This window comes from Thamnophis elegans, chromosome 15, assembly GCF_009769535.1.
Source record: "Thamnophis elegans isolate rThaEle1 chromosome 15, rThaEle1.pri, whole genome shotgun sequence".
In the NCBI taxonomy this organism is placed as follows: Eukaryota; Metazoa; Chordata; class Lepidosauria; order Squamata; family Colubridae; genus Thamnophis; species Thamnophis elegans.
Window position 1 is genome coordinate 41196234 of NC_045555.1, and position 26143 is coordinate 41222376.

General features: G+C 38.6%; 1 protein-coding gene across 1 annotated transcript in view; it reads left to right on the forward strand.

Annotated features, from left to right (window-relative positions):
- The window catches only part of PCDH15 (protocadherin related 15), a 532120-nt gene that overhangs the window by 414023 nt on the left and 91954 nt on the right, over positions 1-26143 (forward strand). The window contains exons 24-25 of the mRNA XM_032231542.1: positions 4073-4182; positions 4390-4530. Of these exons, the coding sequence (XP_032087433.1) occupies positions 4073-4182; positions 4390-4530 (251 nt within the window). The remainder of the gene's footprint in view (positions 1-4072; positions 4183-4389; positions 4531-26143) is intronic.

A 26143-nucleotide genomic window follows, 5' to 3' on the forward strand; every position in this document is an offset into this window, starting at 1 on the left:
TCAGAATCAGAGTTATAGGGACATTACAATACTTTAAAATGTGCCAAAAGCCAACACAGATCAAAAGAACGGTTTAAAAGATTTTTACATTTTTCAAGCACTTCATTTAGAAGTACAGACTTGGAAAAAGTCAACCGGCCAGGTTTTGAAAATAACAAATCAGGAGGAGCGGAAAAGGTTTTTTTAAAAAAGATTTGCAAATATAACTTGCTCACAGTTAAGAAATTCATCTACCATCCCAGCTTGAATCCAGTTGGTATTATTAAGCATATAGCACACATCAAAAAATAGTGGGGGAGGGGCTTTCAACTAAATTCAATAGACTTTAATTGGCTATATTGTGTTAATTTCCCTGACCATGCTGGTAGATGTAGTCTCAGATGGTTGGAAAATTCAATTTTTGTGTCATGGGACACAAGTCATCATTTATATTGGAAGATGCTAGCTTCATTTAGAAGCCCCGTGTTATATCTCCATGCAGCATTGTGTTTACAGAAGCTGTCATCAAATATTCAGGTAGGGTGGTGATCAATTTACTTTTCCCCCAGCATGATCACACAATTACCAGGTGAAGTTTGATCTCATAGCGTAAATCCCCCTGCAAGAATGAGAAGGTTTGTAACATAATATACCTCTGAGATTGAGTCTTAATAGCTAGCTAGCACAGCTGTTCAGGGTGATTAAGAACTTATGATGATGATGTTGAAGCCTCAAGTATCCATTTCAGAAATATGAAAGGAACTTGCCAGAGGGGGAGTTCATCTCCATATTGACTTTTGACCCAGATGACACTGAGATGTTTGGAGCTTCATCTGGTACAATTTAATGAGATTCCTATTTTTTCAGCCAACAGCAGCTTTATTCCTGACCATCTCAGCTTATTTGAGTGAAGTGGTTTGGTGAGCATCTTTTTGCATAAATGTACAGTTGGACTTAAAAGAAACAGTAGTTCCCACCTTTTGAATTCTTCCATAGATCCTTTGGAGAGCAACTATTTAAAGTCACACACAAAAAAACTTTTCAAGGCAAGATTTTTGAGAAAATAAAATATTTGCAACTATTGTCATTTCCTAACAATCTTACTAGCTAATTTGGGCTTAGTTTGGGGAAAGAACCTGACTGAAAATGGGTTTTGCTATATTGTCAAACACAATATACAGGTGAAACTCGAAAAATTAGAATATCGTGCAAAAGTTCATTTATTTCAATAATGCAACTTAAAAGGTGAAATTAATATATGAGATAGACTCATTACATGCAAAGCAAGATAATTCAAGCTGTGATTTGTCACAATTGTGATGATTATGGCTTACAGCTCATGAAAACCCCAAAGCCACAATCTCAGAAAATTAGAATATTGTGAAAAGGTGCAATATTCTAGGCTCAAAGTGTCCCCCTCTAATCAGCTAATTAAGCCATAACACCTGCAAAGGGTTCCTGAGCTTTTAAATGGTCTCTCAGTCTGGTTCAGTAGGAATCACAATCATGGGAAAGACTGCTGACCTGACAGTTGTGCAGAAAACCATCATTGACATCCTCCATAAGGAGGGAAAGCCTCAAAAGGTAATTGCAAAAGAAGTTGGATGTTCCCAAAGTGCTGTATCAAAGCACATTAATAGAAAGTTATGTGGAAGGGAAAAGTGTGGAAGAAAAAGGTGCACAAGCAGCAGGGATGACCGCAGCCTGGAGAGGATGGTCAGGAAAAGGCCATTCAAAAGTGTTGAGGACTTTCACAAGGAGTGGCCTGAGGCTGGAGGCAGTGCATCAAGAGCCACCACACAGAGACGGATCCTGGACATGGGCTTCAAATGTCGTATTCCTTTTGTCAAGCTGCTCCTGAACAACAAACAACGTCAGAAACGTCTTACCTGGGCTAAAGAAAAGCAGACCTGGTCTGTTGCTCAGTGGTCCAAAGTCCTCTTTTCCGATGAGAGCAACTTTTGCATCTCATTTGGAAACCAAGGACCCAGAGTATGGAGGAAGAATGAAGAGGCACACACTGCAAGATGCTTGAAGTCCAGTGTGAAGTTTCCACAGTCTGTGTTGATTTGGGGAGCCATGTCAACTGCTGGTGTCCACTGTGCTTCATTAAGTCCAAGGTCAATGCAGATGTCTACCAGGAGATTTTGGAGCACTTCATGCTTCCTTCCACAGACGAGCTTTATGGGGATGCTGACTTCATTTTCCAGCAGGACTTGGCACCTGCCCACACTGCCAAAAGCACCAAAACCTGGTTCAATGACCGTGGGATTACTGTGCTTGATTGGCCAGCAAACTCACCTGACCTGAACCCCATAGAGAATCTATGGGGCATTGCCAAGAGAAAGATGAGAGACATGAGACCGAACAATGCAGAAGAGCGGAAGGCCGCTATTGAAGCATCCTGGTCTTCCATAACATCTCAGCAGTGCCACAGGCTGATAGCTTCCATGCCATGCCGCATTGAGTCAGTAATTGCTGCAAAAGAGGCCCAAACCAAGTACTGAGTACATATGCATGCTTATACTTTTCAGAGGTCCGATATTGTTCTATGTACAATCCTTGTTTTATTGATTGCATGTAATATTCTAATTTTCTGAGATGGTGGATTTGGGGTTTTCATGAGCTGTACGCCATAATCATCACAATTGTGAGAAATCACGGCTTGAACTATCTTGCTTTGCATGTAATGAATCTATCTCATATATTAATTTCACCTTTTAAGTTGCATTACTGAAATAAATGAACTTTTGCACAATATTCTAATTTTTCAAGTTTCACCTGTACTTCTAAACTATTAGCTGCAGGTTTCACTTTTACTTGCAGGGATAGATACAGAAAATAGAAATTGTTCTTCTGCACAATGGTGGCTATGCTATGAGTTGCCTCAAAGCAATGGTTATTCATCAACTATCTGAACCTCCTGGAGTTGATCGTGAGAAGTTTGGGTGTCATCAGTAAATTGATGCTCAGCTCTATTCCAGTGGAGAATAAAGAAGATGACTTTGATGGGGACACGGAAGATCTGTTACCAAGGCAACAAACAGATAAGCATTGCAGAAGTCCTTATGAGGAAGGGATCAGATTCAGTCCCTGAATTCAACTTCAACTGAAGCTATGGAAGAAGAGGAGAAGCACATTGAAATATGCAAGATCTTAATACAAGTAGTAGATACACCTAGCATCTGTTTCTGGGTCTGGACTACTTTATATTCTTGACAATGTCTAATCTCAGTGTAAGCAAGTCTCCAAGTGCAATTAAAGAATCTGCATTGAATATAATTAGGTTCTGTGTTCTGCTTATGACATCAAAGCCCTAAACAACTTGAGATCGAAAAAAGAAGGTAGAGAAGGGAGGTTTGAGAAGATGGAAGAAGTAAGGTTCTTGCCAAATAAGATGTAGGCACAGGGTGGCAAGGAAGTGACTCAAACTGTATTATATATGTGTGTAAATGGTAAATAGCAAATGTTAAATAGCAAATATAAGAATGTTTATTTATGAATGAATTTGAAAGGGAAAAATAAAAAAACTTTAAAAACAAAAACTTGATATCAGGATGCTTTCAGACTACCTTCTCTCTTACACAGCTGATTGGTCATCTTGCATTTATGGATGCAATTTCTCTATGGCAGCACCCTTGATTGGCAGTGCTCTCTCTCTCCCCCATGAAACTTGAGAGACCCTTACCTTCTTTATGCGCCATGGAATTAGACTTTATTGCTATTATTTGATGTTTCCAGAATCAGAGGTATAATGACCTTAAAAAAATAGCAAGAACAATTCATTATATCTTCCTATTTGTGTACTTTCAGAGTCAGAAGACTGGATGGTGGGAAACAGCCTGCTAGATCAGGTGGATTTTGACTTGTTAAAGTTGAATAGGACTAAACTATTTACTAAACTATTGAAATTGCATTCCACTCATTTGCCACTGTTAATTTCTTCAAATGTTAACGCTTTATTCTTGTTCCTTTGATTGGTTTACATGTAGCTTTCCGTTTCCACGCCAGTTCCATAGATACACTGAATATACAGGAGAATATTTACAATGTGACCAAAATAAACAATAATCTATTTCAACTAATTCTGTAGGCCCCCACCTGTGCGGGAAGGCGCCCCCAAAGGAACCCAAGTGGTTGTGGTAACCGCTGCTGCCTTGAACCAAACAATTGTCTATTCCATTGTTTCAGGAAATGAAGATGGTAAGTTAACGTGGCCTTGCATCTGGTTTCAGTAAAGTATATTTTTAGAGGAGGAGGAGGAGGAGGGAGGGAGGAAATAAAACATCCCAAATGGAAAAAAGTAAATTTAACATATTCCATTTCAGATACATAGCACAATTGTAAAGAAGCCATTTTATCTATTCCTAAAATGTTTATAAAACCTTTTTTTTTTTTTTTGCATTCCAGGAGTGTTTGCCATTAACAATAGAACAGGAGTTATCTCCATTCAAAAATCTCTGGATTATGAAACTGCAAGAAAATATTTGCTTCGGGTACAAGCTGATTCCTTAATAGTAGTCCGTTCTAATTTGCCAGTGCCATCCAAAAGTAAGTTAATCCTTCCTTCCTTCCTTCCTTCCTTCCTTCCCTCCCTCCCTCCCTCCCTCCCTCCTTCCTTCCTTCCTTCCTTCTATCCTTCTTTCTTTCCTTCCTTCCCCAAATTTGATGTTATAGCTGTTGCTCTTTTCCTGATCTCCCATTACTTTGAAAATTAACCTTTTATTTGCTTATATCTTATATCAACCCTTGAATCAACAAGGTAGGAATAAGGTCCACCCTCTTCAAATCACAGGATATCTGTCCTATAATTAAACTGGAATATCATGAGCAAAATTAATATATTTATTTTATAGCTATTATATATTTTTTTCATTAAAGATATGAGCAATCCAGAAAATGGAGATGTATGTTCAAAGTTAAACCAGGAATGAATGTTTTTTAGGATTATTTCCAGAAAAAAAGTCATTATTTAAATGAAAAGCAAGAATTAAACCTTGCAGTTCTTAACAATGTCACAGAAAACTATGGAAAAACACCATAATTTCTGAAAACTGGTTGTTCCAGCAATTTCCACAGGGAAGAGTGCCTTTGTTTTTCCTGCTTCTTAGCAGTTCAATGTTTATGTTTTTATTTATATTTTTTTTCCTTCTAAAGAATTGAATGGGGGGCAAGCTATCTATGTCAGCACCAAGCTTATATGGATTAGTTGTGAATTTCAACAACTAATAAGCAAAGCCAGAAGGATCTGGGATTGAATAGAACTAAGGCTTAATAACATATACCAGTAGAATTTTCAATTTCTATCAACATTGAAAATCAAAGTTATATAGCCTTACATTTTTCAATGATCTCTTCAAGACTTCTGAGGCATATCTTCCCAATTGTGGAGCTTTTGTGGTTTTTTTTAAAGGGATTAGTGTTTAATATCTACTGGGGAAAGTCAAAACAGGACAGCAGTTAGACACAGCATTGCTACCCAAGCTCTAACCTCTGTCAATATTTCATGCACATACAAAAGGTTTGAGGCTTGGATCACAATGTCATGTCCACTGTTGTATCTTTTTGCTTTACAATGACATGTGGCATGTTTTTTGAAAAGACATAAGGCAGTGGTTCTCAACCTGTAGTCTGCAGACATCTGGGGGGGCCATGCTGGAGGCCCATGATGTTATAGGCAGTTCGTGAAGACTTGAAAAATTGTCATGATTTAAATCTTGAGCTAAGTGTTGGGGTCTGTGGCCATGGTCCATTGTATTAGTTGTTGACATTCACCAAAGTATTTAAAGGGGGTTTGTGGTGAAGAATAGGTTGAAAATCACTGACGTAAGATATTGGAACGTTTTGGTAATCTTAAATAAACATTCTTAGAATTAAATAATAGGGCAATACATTCTGAATTGTAACCTGAAATGATAAGAATGTCTGTGACACTCTAATTTATGAAGATCTATTTGCTTCAATCCAATTACCAAACTCAATGAGCTAAAGAAATAGAACAAGGAATGGTGTTTTATAGATTATTCTATTTTTGCACAAAGATAGAAAGACTGCATAAATTTTTTTTTCCTTTTTAATTTACTTTCTCTACAGAAAAGAAACCATTTTTGGTTCTTTTCCTTTTGGCTATATAACTTTTAGACCAAACTAATTTGCAAATTTCTATTTACCTTCCAGTTATAGCAGAAGTGAAATGTAATAAAAACTTGGGTTTGTTCTTATATATTCATTACAAAAGAATTGGATTGTCTCCATTATTGACTGTTGCCCATTATAAACACATTATGCAGTTAATGGGAAATACTTTTTAATGGGCAAGGCCTTGATTTCAGTGTGACATTGTTTGTATGCCAGAGGTTTCAGGTCCAATATATGAAACCCTGGAGAATAGTAATTGTAAGTTCCTATTGAATTACTAGATAGATCATTCATGTAATTTTGTGTAAAGGAGGTTATACAGTTACAGTTTTCTACTATAAAATGTGCAATTAGGATAAAGAGTAAAATTCAAAGAAATAATGAGACAGAGGATGTATTGTAAACAATTATTTGCATTAATCCAGTGTCTGACTTTAAATCATAATAATCACGAACCAAAAGATTACACAATACATCTTGGAGCAAGATCAAACACTTGGCTAAATACAATGAACTTCAGAGCAATTAAGGTAATTTTTTTTTAACAAGGACAACAAAAACATCTTGCATTTCATTTTATGCTTTTGTTTCAGGATGTATCCTTGTAATTTTTTTAGCTCCTAAATGATACGCTACAAATTATATCTAAGATAAAGTGATTGAGTGAAATTCTTTTTAAAAAAAATAACATTAACAAATAATACCTTCCATCCCTGTAGAACTTGCTAGTTCTTCTAGAGGAAATAAATGTATACAGGATTTGTATTCTACATTATTTCACTGAGTATCTTCTTATATGTTAAGTTTCCCGTGACCCGTCAAAAGCGCGTTCCACAAAAGCGCGGTCGACGAGATCGCGTATGTGACGTCATCACAACGCGACGAAAAAGATCGAAAAATTGAAATAAAAATTAAATTACAGCAAGCCGATTCACATAAAGGTAAGGGTTAGGTTAAGGGTTAGGGTTAGGGTTAGGTTAAGGGTTAGGGTTATGGTTAGAGCGTTAGCGTTACGTTTAGCGTTAGGTTAAGGGTTAGCGTTAGGTTTTTCGTTACGTTAAGGGTTAGGTTTAGGGTTAGGTTTAGGGTTAGGTTTAGGGTTAGGTTTGGGGGGGTTAGGGGAAGGTTTTAGCTTTATTTTTACATTTTTCGATCTTTTTCTATCTTTTTCGTCGCGCTGTGATGACATCACATACACGCTTTCGTAGACCGCGATTTTGTCGTCCACGGTTTTGTGGTAGAACCAAGTTTCCTAACTTCCACTATAGAAGATAAGAAAATTCACATAATTAATATACCAGGAGATGGGGCATTTTAGAAAGTGGGAAACTTGAAAAAATCTTTATTTGCTAAAACAGCATTAAATAATATAAAACAGTATTCTGAAGCTTCTTTTTGTCTTTATTAGCCAATTTTATACGTTGACTTTTTTTATATACTTTATATGCATGCCCTTCTGTTACTCTTAGTCCTTGAACAATTGGCAGGGGAAATCTTTCAACGTTACATTTCTTTCAATTCTTTGATATAATTTTATCTGTAAGGTCATATTCCTTCATGTTTTCCATGGGTTTTTGAACAGCAGCCATCAGTTATGCAAAAGTGTAGGACAATCTAACTCAATTAGTTTTATTTATATTAGAAAAATGGAAACACTGCATTCTCTTCCACCTTCACAAGACCTTCACAAGTATTGAAAGTATACTTGAGAGTTATGCACATTCTAAATGAATTCAAACATCACCTCCCTTGTGAGTCTATATTCCTCAACTTTTATTTTGATAGAACTCCGTTTTTCTCTTTTACAACTTTCATGGTTTGTAACGATACAAAACTGCTGGCATAGGTTGGTCTCGACACTCTAAACTAAAATGAAATATGTACAGGTTTATAGTTTTGTGGGCCCAGAGTTACTTCTCAGTTTAATACAGAAGATAAATAGCAATAGCAGCAATAGCAGTAGACTTATATACCGCTTCATAGGCCTTTCAGGCCTCTCTAAGCGGTTTACAGAGAGTCAGCATATTGCCCCCAACAATCTGGGTCCTCATTTTACCCACCTCGGAAGGATGGAAGGCTGAGTCAACCCTGAGCCGGTGAGATTTGAACCGCTGACCTGCTGATCTAGCAGTAGCCTGCAGTGCTGCATTTAACCACTGCGCCACCTTGGCTCCTATAAAACCTTTTCACCTCTGTTGGTGAAACTCTGTTCTGTTTCTGACTCTGTTAGACTACTGTACAATTTGCAAGGGGAAAAAAAGCATATTTTATTGCAGGTACTTTCTGAATCCTCAGGAAATCTAAGCTGTCATACTTCAGCCAGTCAGTTCTCCTGTTTTCCTGGCATATCCCCAAATGTATGGAGATGGTAGGGGAAAATCAATACTGAAGCTGACTTGAAAACTTGTGAATCCTTCCTAGACTTCTAATTCTCTGCAAAGAAAGTTTATAAGTATGGTAGAATCTTCACTGTCAACAGGGACTCTGGGAAATATAGGCAGGCTATCAGTGGGCTGCACCATCTGAAATACTCACCAAGGAATCTAAATGTGTGTATCCATATACCTTAATTGCACAGTGGAAAAAAACTATCCCCTTGTAAATAAAAAATATGCTTAATCTTCTCCCCCTTGAAATACAGCATGCATGGCTTGTGTCAGCTACTTTAGTGACCTGCTTAGAGTGATACTGATGCAGCACGGGGTACACAAGTGAACCCCCAATACTTAATCAGGCTAAATACTCTAATTCTAAAATGCTAAAATACTAAAATCACAGTACCCTTTGCCTTACAAAAAAGTAGTTCCTTATTTTCCCGCATCTCTCAAATAAGGGGAACTTAGACTGTACGCTTCTGGCAAACAGGAAACCTGGGTGGGCAGTAAACCACAAACATTAATCATAGACACACGTGACATAGTGACAGTTTAAATGTCACCTTAGGACACAACAAGATTTTAACTTGTAATCAGCGATATTTTAGCAATAGTGACCCAATATGTTAGCAATACTTTAGCAATCTTCCGGTCAGCTTCATGAGTAACCAAGATGCACTTCCCTATTATATTCACTTCCCTATTATATTTTGGGGATCTTATGAGAATCATGTATTTGTAACTTTCCCAGAATATTTGTAACTTTCCCAAAATGTATGTTCCTTTCTTATCAGAGATATCAAAGCATCTTAGCTGATGAATATGATCTGACATTTTGAAATGGAATAGCTGAAATTTTATCCATAGCTAACCATGTAATAACAATTTATTGAAACATGGGATCGTTCCCCATCACCTTCATGAATTTATCAGGATACTCTCTAATTTATCTTTGATAGGAGAGGGGGGCAGAGGGGACAAATAGATAGTCTACAACTATCTCTCTTTTTGTATGTATTTAGATAGATAGATTAACAGAGTTGGAAGGAACCTTGTAAGTCATCTAGTCCAACTCCCCTCCCAAGCAGTAGACCCTATGCCATCCCCAACAAATGGCAGTCCAATCTTCCCTTGAAAGCCTCTAGTGATAAAACTCCCACAAGTTTCTGAAGGCAAGCTGTTCCATTGGTTGATTATTCTCACTGTCAGAAAGTTCCTCCTTGTTTCTAGGTTGAATCTCTCCTTGTTCAGATTTCAGATTTAGTTTATTTGTATGCTGCCCTTCTCCGGGAGGGACTCAGGGCGGCAAACAACTCAAAAGGGGGAAAGGGGACATAAAACACAATACACATAATTAAAATACACAAGAATCATACAGCCATACAAGTCGAGAGGGGAGGGGAGCTCATTAACCCCAGGCCTGTCGGCATAGCCAGGTTTTGATGGCTTTCCGGAAGGCCTGGAGAGAGGTGAGGGTCCGAATCTCCGCGGGGAGTTCATTCCAAAGGGCCGGAGCTGCCACAGAGAAGGCCCTCCCTCGGATAGTAGCCAGATGGCATTGGCTGGTGGATGGAACCCGGAGGAGTCCGACCCTGTGTGATCTAATGGGTCTGTGGGAGGTAATTGGCAGCAGGCGGTCTCTCAAGTACCCAGATCCAATACCATGAAGGGCTTTATAAGTTATGACTAGCACTTTGAAGCGTATCCAGAGATCGATCGGCAGCCAGTGCAGCTCGCGGAGGATAGGTGTAACATGGGTGTACCGAGGTGCACCCACAATCGCTCGCGCGGCTGCATTCTGGACGAGTTGAAGTCTCCGAATACTCTTCAAAGGCTGCCCCATGTAGAGCGCATAGTTTCAGTTTCCATCCATTATTCCTTGTCTGGCCTTCAGGTGCTTTGGAAAATACCTTGACCCCTTCCTCTCTGTGGCAATCCCTCAAATATTAGAACACTAACATGTCTCCCCTGGTCCTTCTCTTCACTAGACTAGCCATGCCCAGTTCCAGATAAATTCTTGGAAATAAGGAACTTGACAGGTACCAAAGAAGGTGTCTTTGCACCATAATTGGGATGGGTTCTATAGAAAAGTACGTTCTTGTAAACCAGGTCTCAGCTGTTGCACTGATAATTAACAAAGACAAGAAAATAACATAATATTTTACAGGTAATCCTTTTTCTGCATGGTGCCAGAACTTTCATAAAAGAGCATTTTCCTTTTGGCGTACAATGATCATGCTGTATTCATGCTGGCCCTTTTGCTTTGATTGTCTCTTTTTCTGATCTGTGAACAAAGTGATATTTTGGTGGATCAAAGCTCCTTTCCTATGCAAAAATTGTTATTTTTCTTCTTCCTGGCTTCGAAGCTTTTTGGCCAATTTGTAAAACAGTCAAAACACACCTCTGCTGCCTTGAAGCTAAGTAAAGAAAGCATCATGTGAAATGGCAGGAAGATCACAGGAGAGGCCAGATGTGCTTAGCAAGCCAGGCCAATTGTTGGTGACATTCTGACTCCATTCTTGTGGAGTAATATGCAATGATATGTATACTTTGTTTTGTGGTGTCTAAAATGGGCGCTGTTGCTTTGAATTGGATGAACCTATTTCGTTCAGTAAAATGTAGTGACCCGTTCTTTTAACAAATACTTTAAATGTTGGGTGACAGTTGCATTGTGTCGGCGATGAGCTGTCTCTCATTTTATTCTGTCTCACCTGTTCAACAAATCCACATTGCAAGCTGAACAATGTAGGCGGTTTATTGCAATATGAGGCATGTCATTCATTCATTCTGCAAACTGTCAAACATATGTGGCACAAGAGAGTTTTTAAGAAATATAGCTAGTCCTCAGCTTACGGCTCCAATTGAGCCCAAAATTTCTTTTGCAAAGTGAGATAGTTATTAAGTGATTTTTTCCCCATTTTATGATCTTTCTCGTCACAGTGGTTAACTAAATCACTGCATTTGTTAAGTTAGTAACACACTTGTTAGTCTTGTCCACTAAATTGTGGACAAGATCTTATGACAAATTTAGACACAGTTATAATTTTGAGATGCTAACAGAAAGAAGATTCTTTAAATCTGACTGTCTAAGGAGTTTGCACAAACATTGTAACCTCTTTAAAAATATTAGACATGAAATCATGAACATCATTTTTAAACAGAAGAATTCAGAATTTTATTGCACTTGAAATATCTATGATGATCTTTCTTTTAAATCTGGTTTCTTATGATTTTCCATGATTTAATGGAACATATACATAGTTTATGTATCTAAAGAACTGACACTTGTTCAGGGAAGAAATATTTTACACTTATGCAGGCTGATTCACTTAAATGTGTGCATACAAAAGGCTCTAAAGCCTTTAAAACATGAATTCAATCGTTGATAATCCATAATAATGTTTTTTACATTGTATTTTCTGCTATTAATTAGCGTGAAAAGTCTGTTTTAAAAGCAAGCCTCAGATTTTTTAAAAAATTGGCTTTTTGGTGAGAAGTGTGAACCAATATATACAAATCTACTGGCAAAAAAACGAAGCAATGGGTGCACCCTTGTACAGTACTGTAATCAATATGACAGATAGTATCCAGTATTATGTCTCTCTTTTTTATTTAACGCACTTGAGGCAGTTGGCATTCTGAAACAATGCTTGAGCAGGGTAATAGGACTAAATAATCTGAGACTCACACCAGATGAGAAAAATATTGTTTGTGAGTGGCATATCTGTCCATTTGATGGTCCCTGCCTGTGGAAAGTTTAACCTGACAAATTGCTGCCTGCAGATTGATGAAACTGGCAAAGTGGTAGCTGATCTCACTGCTGACTTGAGAAAATTAGTACACGTGCCCATACAAAAGTGGACAGGGATTATGGATGATGCGGGGTTCTTGGGGGGCATCTTCCGGAATTGGAAGCAAGCCGCCTTTATGGCAGGCAGCATTTTCTTAGGCCTCCTACTACTACCTTGTTTTATCCCTGTCATCCGAAGTATAATCCAGTCCACAGCGGAGGGCATGGTACAGAAAAAGAGTATCAACATGGCTTTAACAGGCCTTGATGCGCAGCAACAAAAAGCACTGTTGACAGCCCTGTCAGATGAAGAGGCAGACGAAGAGGAAAAGTCTTTTTGACAAAAAAGAAAAAAAGTAGGAGATGTTGTCATATAACTCCTTGTGTAAGTGTGACGGTCACCCATGGCCCAGTGCATAACAGGGCATGCGCAGCCACGCTGAACCACACAGGAAAAAACAAACTCCATAAACATCCTGATAGTTCATAACATAACATCCTGATAGTGCATAGCATAACATCCTGATAGTTCGCTCTAGATGTGCCTTACCCAATGACGCCCAGGATTTGACCATATATAGACAGAACTTCCCTGAGCAGTAGATTAGCAATTGTAGTTTGACAGGCTGTCTTAAATCACATGCTGATTGCTCCTCCTGCTTTTGTCCTATCTCAATAAAAGGGGCTCCCAGACCCCCAATCTCATCCCGAGAAAGCTCGTGTCCGTGTCTTTTCTCAACATTGGCCTCATGAGCGAACCACGGGTACTTCACACCTGCCAGTCCTAGAAAGGCATGTAGTTGTCCCAAAGAGTCCCCGTGGTTCTTTTTCAAAAGGCAACTGGATTTCTTTTATTTGTTTGTTTTCTCCTTGAAGGTGTTTCGCTTCTCATCCAAGAAGCCTCCTCAGTTCTGACTGGATGCTGGAGAATGGAAGGATTTATATTCCTTGCAGTCATCCGGTTATTAGCATTTTGAAAGTAATGAAGCTAATGACTCACCTTCAGAGTGCAACCAGATGACTGCAGTCCAGTTGCCTTTGAAAAACTACCTTTGGAACACCATGACCTGGATGACTGAGAATCTCCATAGACATTTTGCCCTAAAGAGCAAGTTATGTCACCAATGAGTTAGACCAGACCAGGAAATCAACTCTACAGGAAGATCAGAAACGAATGTTCTTGAGATGGGTCCAGTGCATTTTTATTATTCACTAATAATTTCTCAATGTTGTAAACCTGCTTATTCTTTACCTGTCCTCCTCTTTCTACCCAGGTTAATCAGAAAAACCCTGCCTAAAGCTGTTTCAGCCTCTTTTGCCTAGAGAAGAACTTTTTGTATATTATTGTCAAGTTCAACTTCTTTAATCTCAGCAAGTAGATCCATCACTATGTCAGCCCTTAGAATAGAATAGAATAGAAATAATAGGAATAATAATAGAATAGAATAGAATAGAAATAATAGGAATGGAATAGAATAGAATAGAAATAATAGGAATGGAATAGAATAGGAATGGAATGGAATAGAATAGAATAGAATAACAGAGTTGGAAGGGACCTTGGAGATCTTTTAGTCCAACCCCCTGCTTAGACAGGAAACCCTATACCACTTCAGACAAATGGTTATCCAACTTCTTCTTTAAAACTTCCAGTGTTGGAGCATTCACAACTTCTGGAGGCAAGCTGTTCCACTGATTAATTGTTCTCACTGTCAGGAAATTTCTCCTTAGTTCTAAGTTGCTTCTCTCCTTGATTTGTTTGAGGTAGACCAGAATAGGAAATCAACTCTACAGGAAGACCAGAAATGAATGTTCTTGAGATGGGTCCAGTGCATTTTTATTATTCACTAATAATTTCTCAATGTTGTAAACCTGCTTATTCTTTACCTGTCCTCCTCTTTCTACCCAAGTTAATCAGGAAAACCCTGTCTAAGGCTGTTTCAGCCTTTTTTGCTTAGAGAAGAACTTTTTGCATATTATTGTCAAGTTCAACTTCTTTAATCTCAGCAAGTAGATCCATCACTATGTCAGCCCTTAGAATAGAATAGAATAGAATAGAATAGAATAGAATAGAATAGAATAGAAATAATAGGAATGGAATGGAATGGAATAGAAATAATAGGAATTAGAATAGAATAGAATAGGATAGAATTAATAAGAATGGAATGGAATGGAATGGAATGGAATAGAACAGAATAGAATAACAGAGTTGGAAGGGACCTTGGAGGTCTTCTAGTCAAACCCCCTGCTTAGGCAGGAAAGCCTACACCACTTCAGACAAATGTTTGTCCAATCTCTTCTTAAAAACATCCAGTGTTGGAGCATTCACAGCTTCTGGAGGCAAGTTGTTCCACTGATTAATTGTTCTCACTGTCAGGAAATTTCTCCTTAGTTCTAAGTTGCTTCTCTCCTTGATTTGTTTGAGGTAGACCAGAATAGGAAACTCAAGTTATGAATACTAATCCTGCTTTTATTAAATGGTTACAGTAACTGAATCTTACACGCCTGAAAGCGTCTCACATTTCTGCTTTGGACATTGATTTTTTTTTAAAATCTGACCATTATCTTGGTTGGGGTTCTTCCTCCTGCTTCCTCAAGGTTATTTTCACAGTCCATTGCACGGTGTCACCAGAGACCTAGTTGGCCTTGCTGTTACAGAGTGTCTTTCATTAACTTCAGTTCATTTATCAACTCTACCCTTTCCTGGACAGAGACAGCCTCACAACCGTTTTTCACATTCCAGTAACTTCCCCACTGGATTATTGCAATGGATTGCTTGTACGGCTTTGGAATAGTGGAATCTTCACTTGCTTCAAAATAAAGCTTACTGGGATCAGCTCATATGATACTATAGCAATAGTAACAGCACTTAGGCTTATGTACCGCCCTGTTGTGACTCAGCAGCAGTCTTCTGTGAGTCTTTTCGGGATGCAAGTTTCACAATGCAGCTGGGGCTCGTTAGTGGGTCTTTGGGTGATAAAAGGACGGATGGTGCCACGCCCTGGTTGCAGGAGTCAACGTTCCTTGGTTCGTTCAACATTGATTGATCATCAGTCGTGGTTTATGTAAGATACACTTGGAAAAGTGCTTGGTTTTCTGTAACCCTGATTCAAGGATACACTTGGAGAAGTGCATTGCCGTAAGAGAGATTTGTTTTGTATTCTGTTATCTAGTCAGAGATTTTATTTATGTTATTTTTGGGCTCGCAGCCATTCTGAGCTGAGAACTGATAAAGAGAGTTCCTTTTAAGTTGTTTGCCTGTCATCTGTTTAACGAGCGGAGAAGGGGGGACAGAACACCGCCCCTTAGTGGTTTACAGCACTCTCTGAGTGGTTTACAATGGCTGCATAACTGGGTCCTCATTTTACTGACCTCGGAAGGATGGAAGACTGACTCAGCCTTAAGGCTGTGGGCAGAGTTTGCTAGCAATACTGCATTCTAACCACTGCACCATTAGGACTTCTTATATTATACTGATAAATTGCCATCCAGTCTAGCTGCTGGTCTGTTGGCTTCAGAGCAGATTACTTAAAGGAGCATCTTCTCCTGTATGCTGCTACCTAGACCTTAAGATCTTAAAATGAGATCCTTCCCAAGGTCCTTCCACCAAAGTAAATGAGGTGGTTCTGAGCAAGAGAGAGAAAGATTTACTGTAGGGACAGTAAATATTTTTTTCCCAAAAAAACATTCCCTAATGAGATCTGATCTACTGCAGAGGTGGTATTCAGCAGGTTCTGACCAGTTCTGAAGAACCAGTAGCAGAAATTTTGAGTAGTTCAGAGAACCGGTAAATGCCACCTCTGACTGGCCCTGCCCCCAACTGCCTCCTGAGTCCCAGCTGATCGGGAGGAAATGGGGATTTTGCAATAACCTTCCCCTGAAGTGAGGTGGGAATGCAGATTTTACAATATCCTTCCCCTGTCAGCCTCTGCTTCACTACTTGCTTTCAGCTGCCATTGAAACGGGGAGGAGGCGTGGTATTTGGGAGGGGAAGTTTTCAGTACAGGAATGATTGTAAAAAGGGAGTTTGTTCTCACCATCTACTGCGCATGCTGCAGATAGTGGATTTGCCTCCAAGGCCAACTGTCCAACATACCAACCTGATGATGCTTTTTGAAGATGAAACCCACATGACACCTGAGGGTTGTGCGGATTGGACCATGGGATAGGGTTACCAGGGGGAGGGAGTTGGGTGGCATATTGGATTGGATTGGATTGGATTTATTCGATTTGTATGCCTCCCTATTCCTAGAGGGACTCAGGGCGGCTGAACAGAAGCCAAGGGGAGGGGAACAAATACAAAAAGTAAGACAAAAACAAGACAACAATACAAACAATTTAAAAAACACAAGCACAACCCAATTCAAGAAGGGGTGGAACTCGAGACCCCCAGGCCTGCTGGGACAGCCAGGACTTAACAGCTCTATGGAAGGCCTGAAGGGTGGCGAGGGTCCGAATCTCCACAGGGAGATCATTCCAGAGGGCCAGAGCAGCCACAGAGATGGCCCTCCTCCGGGTGGCCGAAAGCCGGCATTGGCCGGCAGATGGAATTCGGAGGAGGCCTAATCTGTGGGATCAAATGGGTCTATGGGAGGTAATTGGCAGAAGGCGGTCTCTCAAGTACCCAGGTCCAATACCATGTAGGGCTTTATAAGTGACAACTAGCATCTTGAAGCGTATCCGGAGACCAATAGGCAGCCAGTGCAGCTCGCAGAGGATAGGTGTAACGTGGGTGTACTGAGGCACACCCACAATCGCTCGCGCGGCTGCATTCTGGACCAGCTGTAGTCTCCGAATACTCTTCAAGGGCTGCCCCATGTAGAGCGCCCTTGATATCTACCATATTGATATCTATGATTACGCACGCTTTTGCCTCAGATCTTGCTTTGCTTAGCTGCTATCTACTCATAACCAGTAAAAGTACTCTTAATTCTGCAAAATGGAGTTGAGTGGTTTCTTTCTTGGTTACTGAGGGAGGCTGCCTTGACATCCCCTGTCACACCCACCAAGCCATGCCACGCCCACTAAGCCACACCCAGAGAACCGGTAGTAAACAATTTTTGAATCCTACCACTGACTGGTACCCATATGTTGGCCCTAGATGAAGATCTCCCAGGCTTTTAAATAATATTTAAATGCATTCCAATCCTATATTAGTTCATATTGTTTTAGGTTTGGACAACAGCTTTATTCCTGCCTAGTTTTGGATTTGATTTTATTTGATTTGATTACATACGTTTAACTGGAATTATATTTCTTCTTTAGAAAGTTTTGATTTAGGGTTAGGGTGACTGGACAAAAATTAATTAAAATAAAATAGAGTAAATAGTCTCAAAGAAATGTTTCAAGTCAAGGGGAAGGTCACAAAGCTGAGGCAGATAAAATACATTTTAAAAAGAGGAGATTGTGAGAAGACTACAAGAGGCCAATGGAATATCCAAAGCTATATTTGTTAGGCAATTTTTAAAGGCAACCAACATGTAGCAAAACAAGGTCAAACCAGATGTAGCATTGTGATTTTATTTTATTTTTTAAGTTGGGAAATCCGCTCACGTTTAAATATCATAACTTTAAAAAATTGTTCCTCAGTTTCACTGCAACATAATATGATAATTATAGTGCGCCTAGCTTGAGTTTTAGGAGGGGAGAATATATGCATGTATAATACATGTGCTAAAAGCATGGTGTAAAATGAAAATTATTATCATTAATAGTACATTGCTTGAATACAAAACATTTCAAAGTGAACCATATATTTTTCTGTTGGGCACTGTAGAAAATCTCTCAGATTGTAGAATCATAGAGTTGGAAGGGACCTAAGAGATCATCAGTGCAACCTTCTGCACACTGCATGCAAGATTCACTACATCCCACCCAAAAGATGATTCTCCAGCCTCTGTTTGAAAATATCGAGTGGAGGGGAAGAAGCTACTCAATAAGTAAACTGTTTCACTAATTGACATGTTTTTCCTAATGTCTGAACTATATCCTTGAAGTTTAAATCCATTAGTTCTAATTTCACTATCTGGAACAAAGGAGAATAAATCTGAATCACACACAACATGAGTGTTTTGGGAAAATTGAAAACAGCTCTCATGTTGCCCCTCATCCTTCTCTACTGCATACAAAACCTACTTAAATTTAACTGTTTCTAGAACTTGGTTTCTAGTTCTTTCATCATCTTGGTAACCTTTTTTCTGGACTTATCAATGTTTTGTTTTAAATTGAGGTGTGCAGAACTGAATGCAATTTGAATTTGAATTGAATTTTAATGGATTTGTATGCTGCCCAATCCCGGAGGACCCTGCGCGGCTCACATAAAAACAGTTAAAAATACTAGAAAATTTAAAATACAAACAAAGAGGTTAAAAGAACACAACATATACTCAGTTCTTAGTGGGGCTGGAACTCAATCGAGGATCAACAGCCCCAGGCCTGCCGGAACAGCCAGGTCTTAGTAGACTTTCGGAAGGCCGAGAGAGTAGGGAGGGTCCAGATCTCAGGGGGTAGATCGTTCCATATACTCAAGCGACTGTGCTTAAGAGCACAATAATTACTCTCTGTGTCCAGACTCTACATTTTTGATGTTCTTCATCCTCCTATTCAGCTTTTCTTATAGACCCATAATAAACTCACATAAGTGTGTCAATTTTATTTCTCTTTCCATTTGCTTCTCCTCAGAGGGCTGCCGTGTTAAGAACTATAGATTTGCATGTTTTCCCTCCTCTGCAGTGAGGTACCCCTCCCTTTTCATTAAACCTCTTTTAAATATATATTAATTGTAGCCTTCCAGAATTGTGACCGCACTTCTTTATCATCCCACCATGTTCAGTAATATCTATGACATCATATTTATGGGGGCAATATACTGACTCTGTAAATCACTTAGAGAAGGCTGTAATCAGTGGTGGGATTCAAACATTTTAACAACCGGTTCTCTCCCCTAATGACCAGCTGGGTAGACAGGGATAGATCATGTGACTGGGTGGGCATGGACCCACTCACATTGATGGGTGCTTTGCCTTAGCTGTTACAATGTAATAAGGGTTAACCAGAGTGGTAGTTTATATAAGCAGGGCAATAAAGATTAGGCTAGAAACAACACCAGAATGTTTCCTTCCTGCCTTCCTTATAAAATTAGCCCTGTAAAGGTGGAAAAAAATAAAATGAGATTTCTTCCAACAACCGGTTCTCCAAACTGCTTAGAAAGTTAACAACCGGTTCTCCCGAATAGGTGTGAATTGACTGAATCCCACCACTGGCTGTAAAGCGCTGTGAAATGGTATATAAGACTAAGTGTTATTGTCAGGTGCTACTTCATTTAATAATCAGGAAAGAAACCACTCGACTCCATTTTTAGAATTAAGTGTATTTTTACGAATTACAAAGGATGAGTAGCAAAGCAAAGCTGAGTCTGAGTAAATTGGCGCGAAAGCAATGGATATCATGTATAATTCAATCCCCTCCTCTTGGCACCCCGTTTCATAGTCCAATAATAATTCACCCAACTGTCAGGTGGGAGATATCTTCAAAAAACATCATCAGGCTGGAATGCCGGACAGTTGGCCTTGGTGGGAAACTCCCTTCCTCCGCATGCGCAGAGGGATGGTCAGGACAGCTTCTAATAACAATCCTCTAGCACATAATGATTCCCCTCCCAAATACCATGCCCCCCTCCCCATTTCAATGGCAGCCGAAAAGCAGCAGCGAAGCAGAGGCTGACAGTTATTGCTGTTTTGTATTTTAACTTTGTTCTAAATAAAATAAAATATTTTTTTTTTAAAAAAGAAGAGATCAACCTATTCACCAGAACACCTGAAGGCAGGACAGGAAGCAATGAATAGAAACTAATCAAGGAGAGAAGTAACGAAGAACTAAGGAGAATTTTTCCTGACAGTTAGAACAATTAATCAGTGGAACAACTTGCCTCCGTAAGTTGTGAATGGTCCAACACTAGATGTTTTTAACCATTTGACTGGAGTGGAATAGGGTTTCCTGCATAGCAGGGGTTTGGAGTAGAAGACCTACAAGGTCCCTTCCGACTCTGTCATTCTGTTATCTTAGTCTGTAGTTAGATTGGATTGGATTGGATTTATTAAATTTATAGGCCGCCCAATCCCGAAGGACTGCGGGCAGCTTACAGAAAATAAAATTTTCAGAGAAAGGTTAAAAACAAACAGGAAAAAGCAGATTAAAAGAAACATATTATGCACCCAGTCTAATCGGGGCTGGACCTCGGTCGAGAGGTCAACAGCACCAGGCCTGCCAGAAAAGCCAGGTTTTGATAGCTTTTCGGAAGGCCATGAGGGTGGGTAGGGTCCAGATCTCTGGGGGTAGTTCATTCCATAGGGCCGGAGTGGCTACAGAGAAGGCCCTCCCCCGAGGCGCCGCCAGCCGACATTGTCTAGCTGATGGCACCCGGAGAAGGCCCACCCTGTGCGATCTTATCGGTCGTAGAGAGGTGTGCGGCAGAAGACGGTCTTGTAGATATCCGGGTCCTAAGCCATGTAGGGCTTTAAAGGTAATAACCAGCACCTTGAATCGTGCTCGGAGACCAATAGGGAGCCAGTGCAGCTCGCGGAGGACAGGTGTAGGGTGGGTGTACCTCGGTACACCCCGTATCGCTCTCGCGGCTGCATTCTGGACCAATTGTAGTCTCCGAACACTTTTCAGGGGCAGCCCCATGTAGAGCGCATTACAGTAATCCAGTCTTGAGGTGATGAGGGTGTGAGTGACTGTGTGCAGTGCCTCCCGGTCCAAATAGTTGGCACTCATTATTGGACTGACTCTAGTATTTTAGCTATTTCCTATCTCTATGACTGCCTACCTTGACAGCAATGTCCTCAGCTCTGGTGCTTCAGAACCCTCCCCTTCTTTTGACCTGGAGTTGAAAACCTCCAAGGTCTCTTCCACTCCTATGATTATAAGAATCTCTAAGTATCTCTCGGTGAGCAGTACAAAAGTCTGGTAGATTTGTTTTTTAGATCCTTTGTGGAATGAAGAACAAGCATGCTGTGGCACACAGAAATAAAATCTAAGGAAATATGTTTTTGCAAGCAGATGTTCATTGTATTGGGACTTGTTTTTTTTTCCCATTTTTCATTATGTCAAAAATAGTTTCTGATTAATGACATTAATGATAATAATAATAATGATGAAATGATAAAACTTATAGTTAATGACATATATATGTACTGGCTTAATATAAGGAATTTGGATAGAAATTGCAAATAATGATTTGGGGGGGAAAAAGTTTAGAAATTTAAATAATCAATTTTTATTTTGAACATGTTATAAAGGTATAATGTTATTGGATATATGAAAGTAGATAACAAAAAAATTAACTAAGCTTTATTATTAGTAAGTAGTAATTTAGTAATTTATAGATGGTTAAGTTAAAAAATAATTGACAAGGGCCTAAATGTTGGAGGTGTGGTTCTCTCGATGCTACATATTATCATATATGGTGGACCTGCCAAAAGGTTAAGGCATTCTGGATAAAAAATATGGTGGGTTATGCAAAATATCTTTAAAAGAAGGATAAAGTTTACTCCTCAGTTATTTTTATTAGGTATATGTACTGATTTCACAGTGGTAGAGACTAACTTGACTCTGCACCTAATAACGGCAGCAAGACTGTTAGTGGTGCAATACTGGAAGAAGGAAGACTTGCCTACAATCCAAGAATGGACATTGAAAGTTACAAATTTAGCCGAGATGGCTAAAATATCGGCATATCTTAAAGATCACTCAAATGAGAGATATAAACGAGACTGGAAAAAATGGATTGACTATATACAAAATAAATACGGGACCAAGAAATTCCAGTTAGCCTATGCTTAAGATCAGAAATGATTTAAATTGTTTAAAGTTAGTTCAGCAAGAAGAAGCTAAGGTCAATGTAGAATGTCATTAATTTCTTTATTTCTTTTTTCTCAATAGATTTTAGACTGTGTTTGTTAAAAATCCATACCATGTACGGGTTCTGGGAAGTCGGGGGGGAAGGAGGAGGGGGGTTGGGGGGGTGGAGGGAGGGAGGGGCATACAAAAAAATTGTCCTTCAATGTTTTAATGATTGACGAATGATGAAATATTTGTGTTTTTTAAAAGAAATAAAACCCTTTGGAACTAAAAAATAATTGACAAGGGTAATGCATATATGTTGGTTTGATAAGAAGAAAATAGATATAACAGTAAAGGATTTTTTGTTAACCATTATTAATTATAACAACTAACAATGGAATGATAAGGATAAGGGATACAGTTAATGATACATACATGTACTATCATAATAAAAGGAACGTGGACACAAATTGTAAACAGTGACTTGAAGGGAGAAAAGAGCTCAGATATTTTGTCAACTAATTTTTGTTTAGAATGTGTTATAAAGGTTTAAGGCTATTGGATGACTTTGTAATAATTAATGAAATGCCATTAGGTGGCTGTGTTGTTGTTTTTTAACTATGGATTATTCTAGGCAAAAGGACATTAAAACAATTTCAGCTAAATGAGAACTATGATATGTTGAAAGTAAGACTCATTAAGAACTTTGATATTCGATATGAATGTAAGTAATGATTCTGGAAGAGATGCACGAAAGCTAATTGTAACCAATTGACACACTTTCTACAAGATGTAATGTAAGATGATCATTTGTGTGTGTTGTTTGTTTAGTAAAAATAAAAAAAATGTTTATTAAAAAAAACAAAAAAAGAAAAAAATAGTTTCTGATGAACAGGTCTTCCATTAACAGAAAGGCATCTCTAGATACTAATCAAAATTTTGAGAGCTCAAAGTGCAATATAGGAAATGTGAAGTTTTGATCAGAGTATTATTTTTTCCCATGATTTGTAGATATCATAAATTAACAACCTTATACTAAAATGAAAGTCAGATATTTAAAACATCAAAGCTTTGTTAAATTACCTTTTTTGTATAATTAATCATCTGATTAAAATTTTGTATTCATCTTGCTGCTATATTTGTATATTGCTCCTTTATTTTCTATTAGAATCTGTATTTTAATATATGTTTTGGGGGTTCTGTATGATGCTTTTATTACTATATTAATAATATTAATATTCTCTCTTGCAAAATTCACTTTTCCCTATGTACCCAAAAGAACAAGATATTGGATTTTACCATGCACTGGAGAGCAAATCTATATATAAATGGCATGCAGATGTTTTATTATAGTCAGTTACTCTTTAGAACATTGTTAGAAAGCAGAATTAAATACAGAATAACATGGATATGAAAAAACCCAGTAGAATTATACATAAATGAAAATAGTGATATATAAATATAAGCAGTTGGTAAATTCTTTTATACTGTAAAAATGTTCAAAATGGGATAAGTGATTATATAAAGGTATATTGTTATTAAATAGACAATCAAGAATGTAAGGGAATTAGGTTTATTGAAAAGAAAGAAATATTAATTGTAATTGAATATATGTTGCGCAATGAAAGTGAGGTATCTAGTTATATTAGACGGAAAATCTGTGATTGTATATGTAATTGAGAATATGGATGCAAAAACACTTGTAACCAAACGACATGCTTTATTTAATGGATGAGAATTTTTTAAGTTGTTTTTTATGTTTACAAATAAAAAAAATTGCAAAAAAAACCCCAGTAAAATATATGCCATATACAGGTGAAACTTGAAAAATTAGAATATTGTTCAAAAGTTCATTTATTTCAGTAATGGGGGCTTCCGGGGGGGCGGAGCCTGTCGCCGAGGAGGGCTCAACCGAGCTCTCTCAGAGATCTGGTCTGTATATCTAAATAAGATCATAGATATCACCCCTTTTTGGCTATAAAGGGGCAGGGAGTAGCTCTGTGTGCTAGGGTCTATTCGTAATTCACAGCCTCTCTCTTTTTTTTTGGCTGTGGACAGAGATTAGATCCAGCGTGAGCGGAGCTTTTATCTCCAGCCAGTTCTTCTCAGCTGCCTTTTTTTGCAGCCCTAGACAGGCGATCCCCCCCCAGGACAAAGCAAAGTTGTTTGAAGCTAGGATTAATACGGGCGGGTCCCACTCCTGTGAGATTTATGCTTTTATTACTATCTTAAATACCAGCACCATTTGTCTTAGAGGCTTCTTTGTTTAAACGGACTTCAAAATGGCGATTTCTCTCCGTTGGTGACTGATAGGGGATGTACGTAGCCGGTTTTACCTTCCTGCAGACCGCTCCTTAACAAAATAACTTTTTTTGGTTTTTTTGGAAACAGAGGGGAGCGAAAGCGCTGTTTATTTGTTTATTTATAATGGCACCCAGGTCAAAATCGAAGCGTCTCTCTACAAATGTGCCTAAAGAATCTGTGAATGAGCTTAAAGAATTTACACTGGAATCGCAGCCCTTGTCTCCTACGCCCTCTACTGGAGAATTCTTAACACAGGAATTTTTTTTTCAAATGTTTAATGATTTTAAACAAGAAATTAAGGAATTTGTATTGGAGCTATATGGTGATTTAAAGTCTAAAATTGACCAAATGAAGGCGAATACGTTTGCAGCCGTGTCTGCCCTGTCAGATTATACCGCTGAAATAGAGAATAAATTGGAAAGTTTGGAGGAGGCTAATTCTAATTTGACTACTAATATTCAAATATTACAACAAAAAATTAGAGACACCCAAGAACAGCTCGTTATGATAAACTTTAATAAGAAGGCATTCGCAATAAGAGTCAGAGGATTCCGCGAAAAGGAGCGAGAGAATCTGAAACAGACCTTTGTTGAAGCCCTCAGCCATGCGGTGGGAAGCCCGGGACTTAACTTTGATTGGCAGATTCGGAAAATCTATCGCCAGAATTCGTTGGTAGCGGAACAGCGACAGCTCCCGAGGGACATAATCATATATTTCTCCACAAAAGAATCCAGAAACGCGATCATGCAAAAATTTTACAATAATAGATTGAGAGTTGATGGCCAGGACTTGATTGTCTTCAAAGAAATACCTTTCCAGATGTTAAAGGCAAGAAGGGACTATACCTTTTTAACTAAAGAGCTTAGAAATCATCAGATTCAATATAAATGGGAGGCCCCAGCCGGCATTACGGTCACATTTGAGAATCAAAGACTTCGTCTCAATTCTGTTTCGGAGGCTCAAGATTTCTATTACAAGACTTTGAAGGCGGGACTTTCTGATTCACTTGGAAAAGAGGAGAGACAAGCCGAAGGAGAAGGCAAGCAACAGACCACATGGCTGCAAGATGGAGGGGGTAGCTCCCCCTCCCTCGGAGAAGCAGAAAAGCGGAGTTTGAGGATTTAGACATTCTAAAATATTCGCCAAAGTTGTGGATTGAATGGGGGTTTGCGACCTCTCTCCGGTAGAAAAAGCGGAATTTATTGGTGGGGTGATACTGAATGTATATATGTAAAATGCATGCAGAATGATTTACGTTGTTTAAATCTTGTTAGAAGGGAAAGTTTGAAGAGATTATTTTAAAATAGAAGGTAAACTGATTCTTGTTGAAACTATTATTTGAATATGTGGAATGATCTATGCTATTTAATTTTTATTAGAAGGGAAAGCTTGGTGAAATTATTTTGAGCTAGATTTTAAACTAATGTTTGTATAAATTTGATAGTGGCAAATATTAGAGAAGCAAGGGATGAGGGTAAAATGCATGCGGAATGATTTATGTATATTGGTGGGGTGATACTGAATGTATATATGTAAAATGAATGCAGAATGATTTATGTTGTTTAAATTCTGTTAGAAGGGAAAGCTGGATGACATAATTTTAAAACGGAAGGTAAACTGATTCTTGTTGAAAGTATTATTTGAATATGTGGAATGATCTATGCTATTTAATTTTTATTAGAAGGGAAAGCTTGATGAAATTATTTTGAGCTAAATT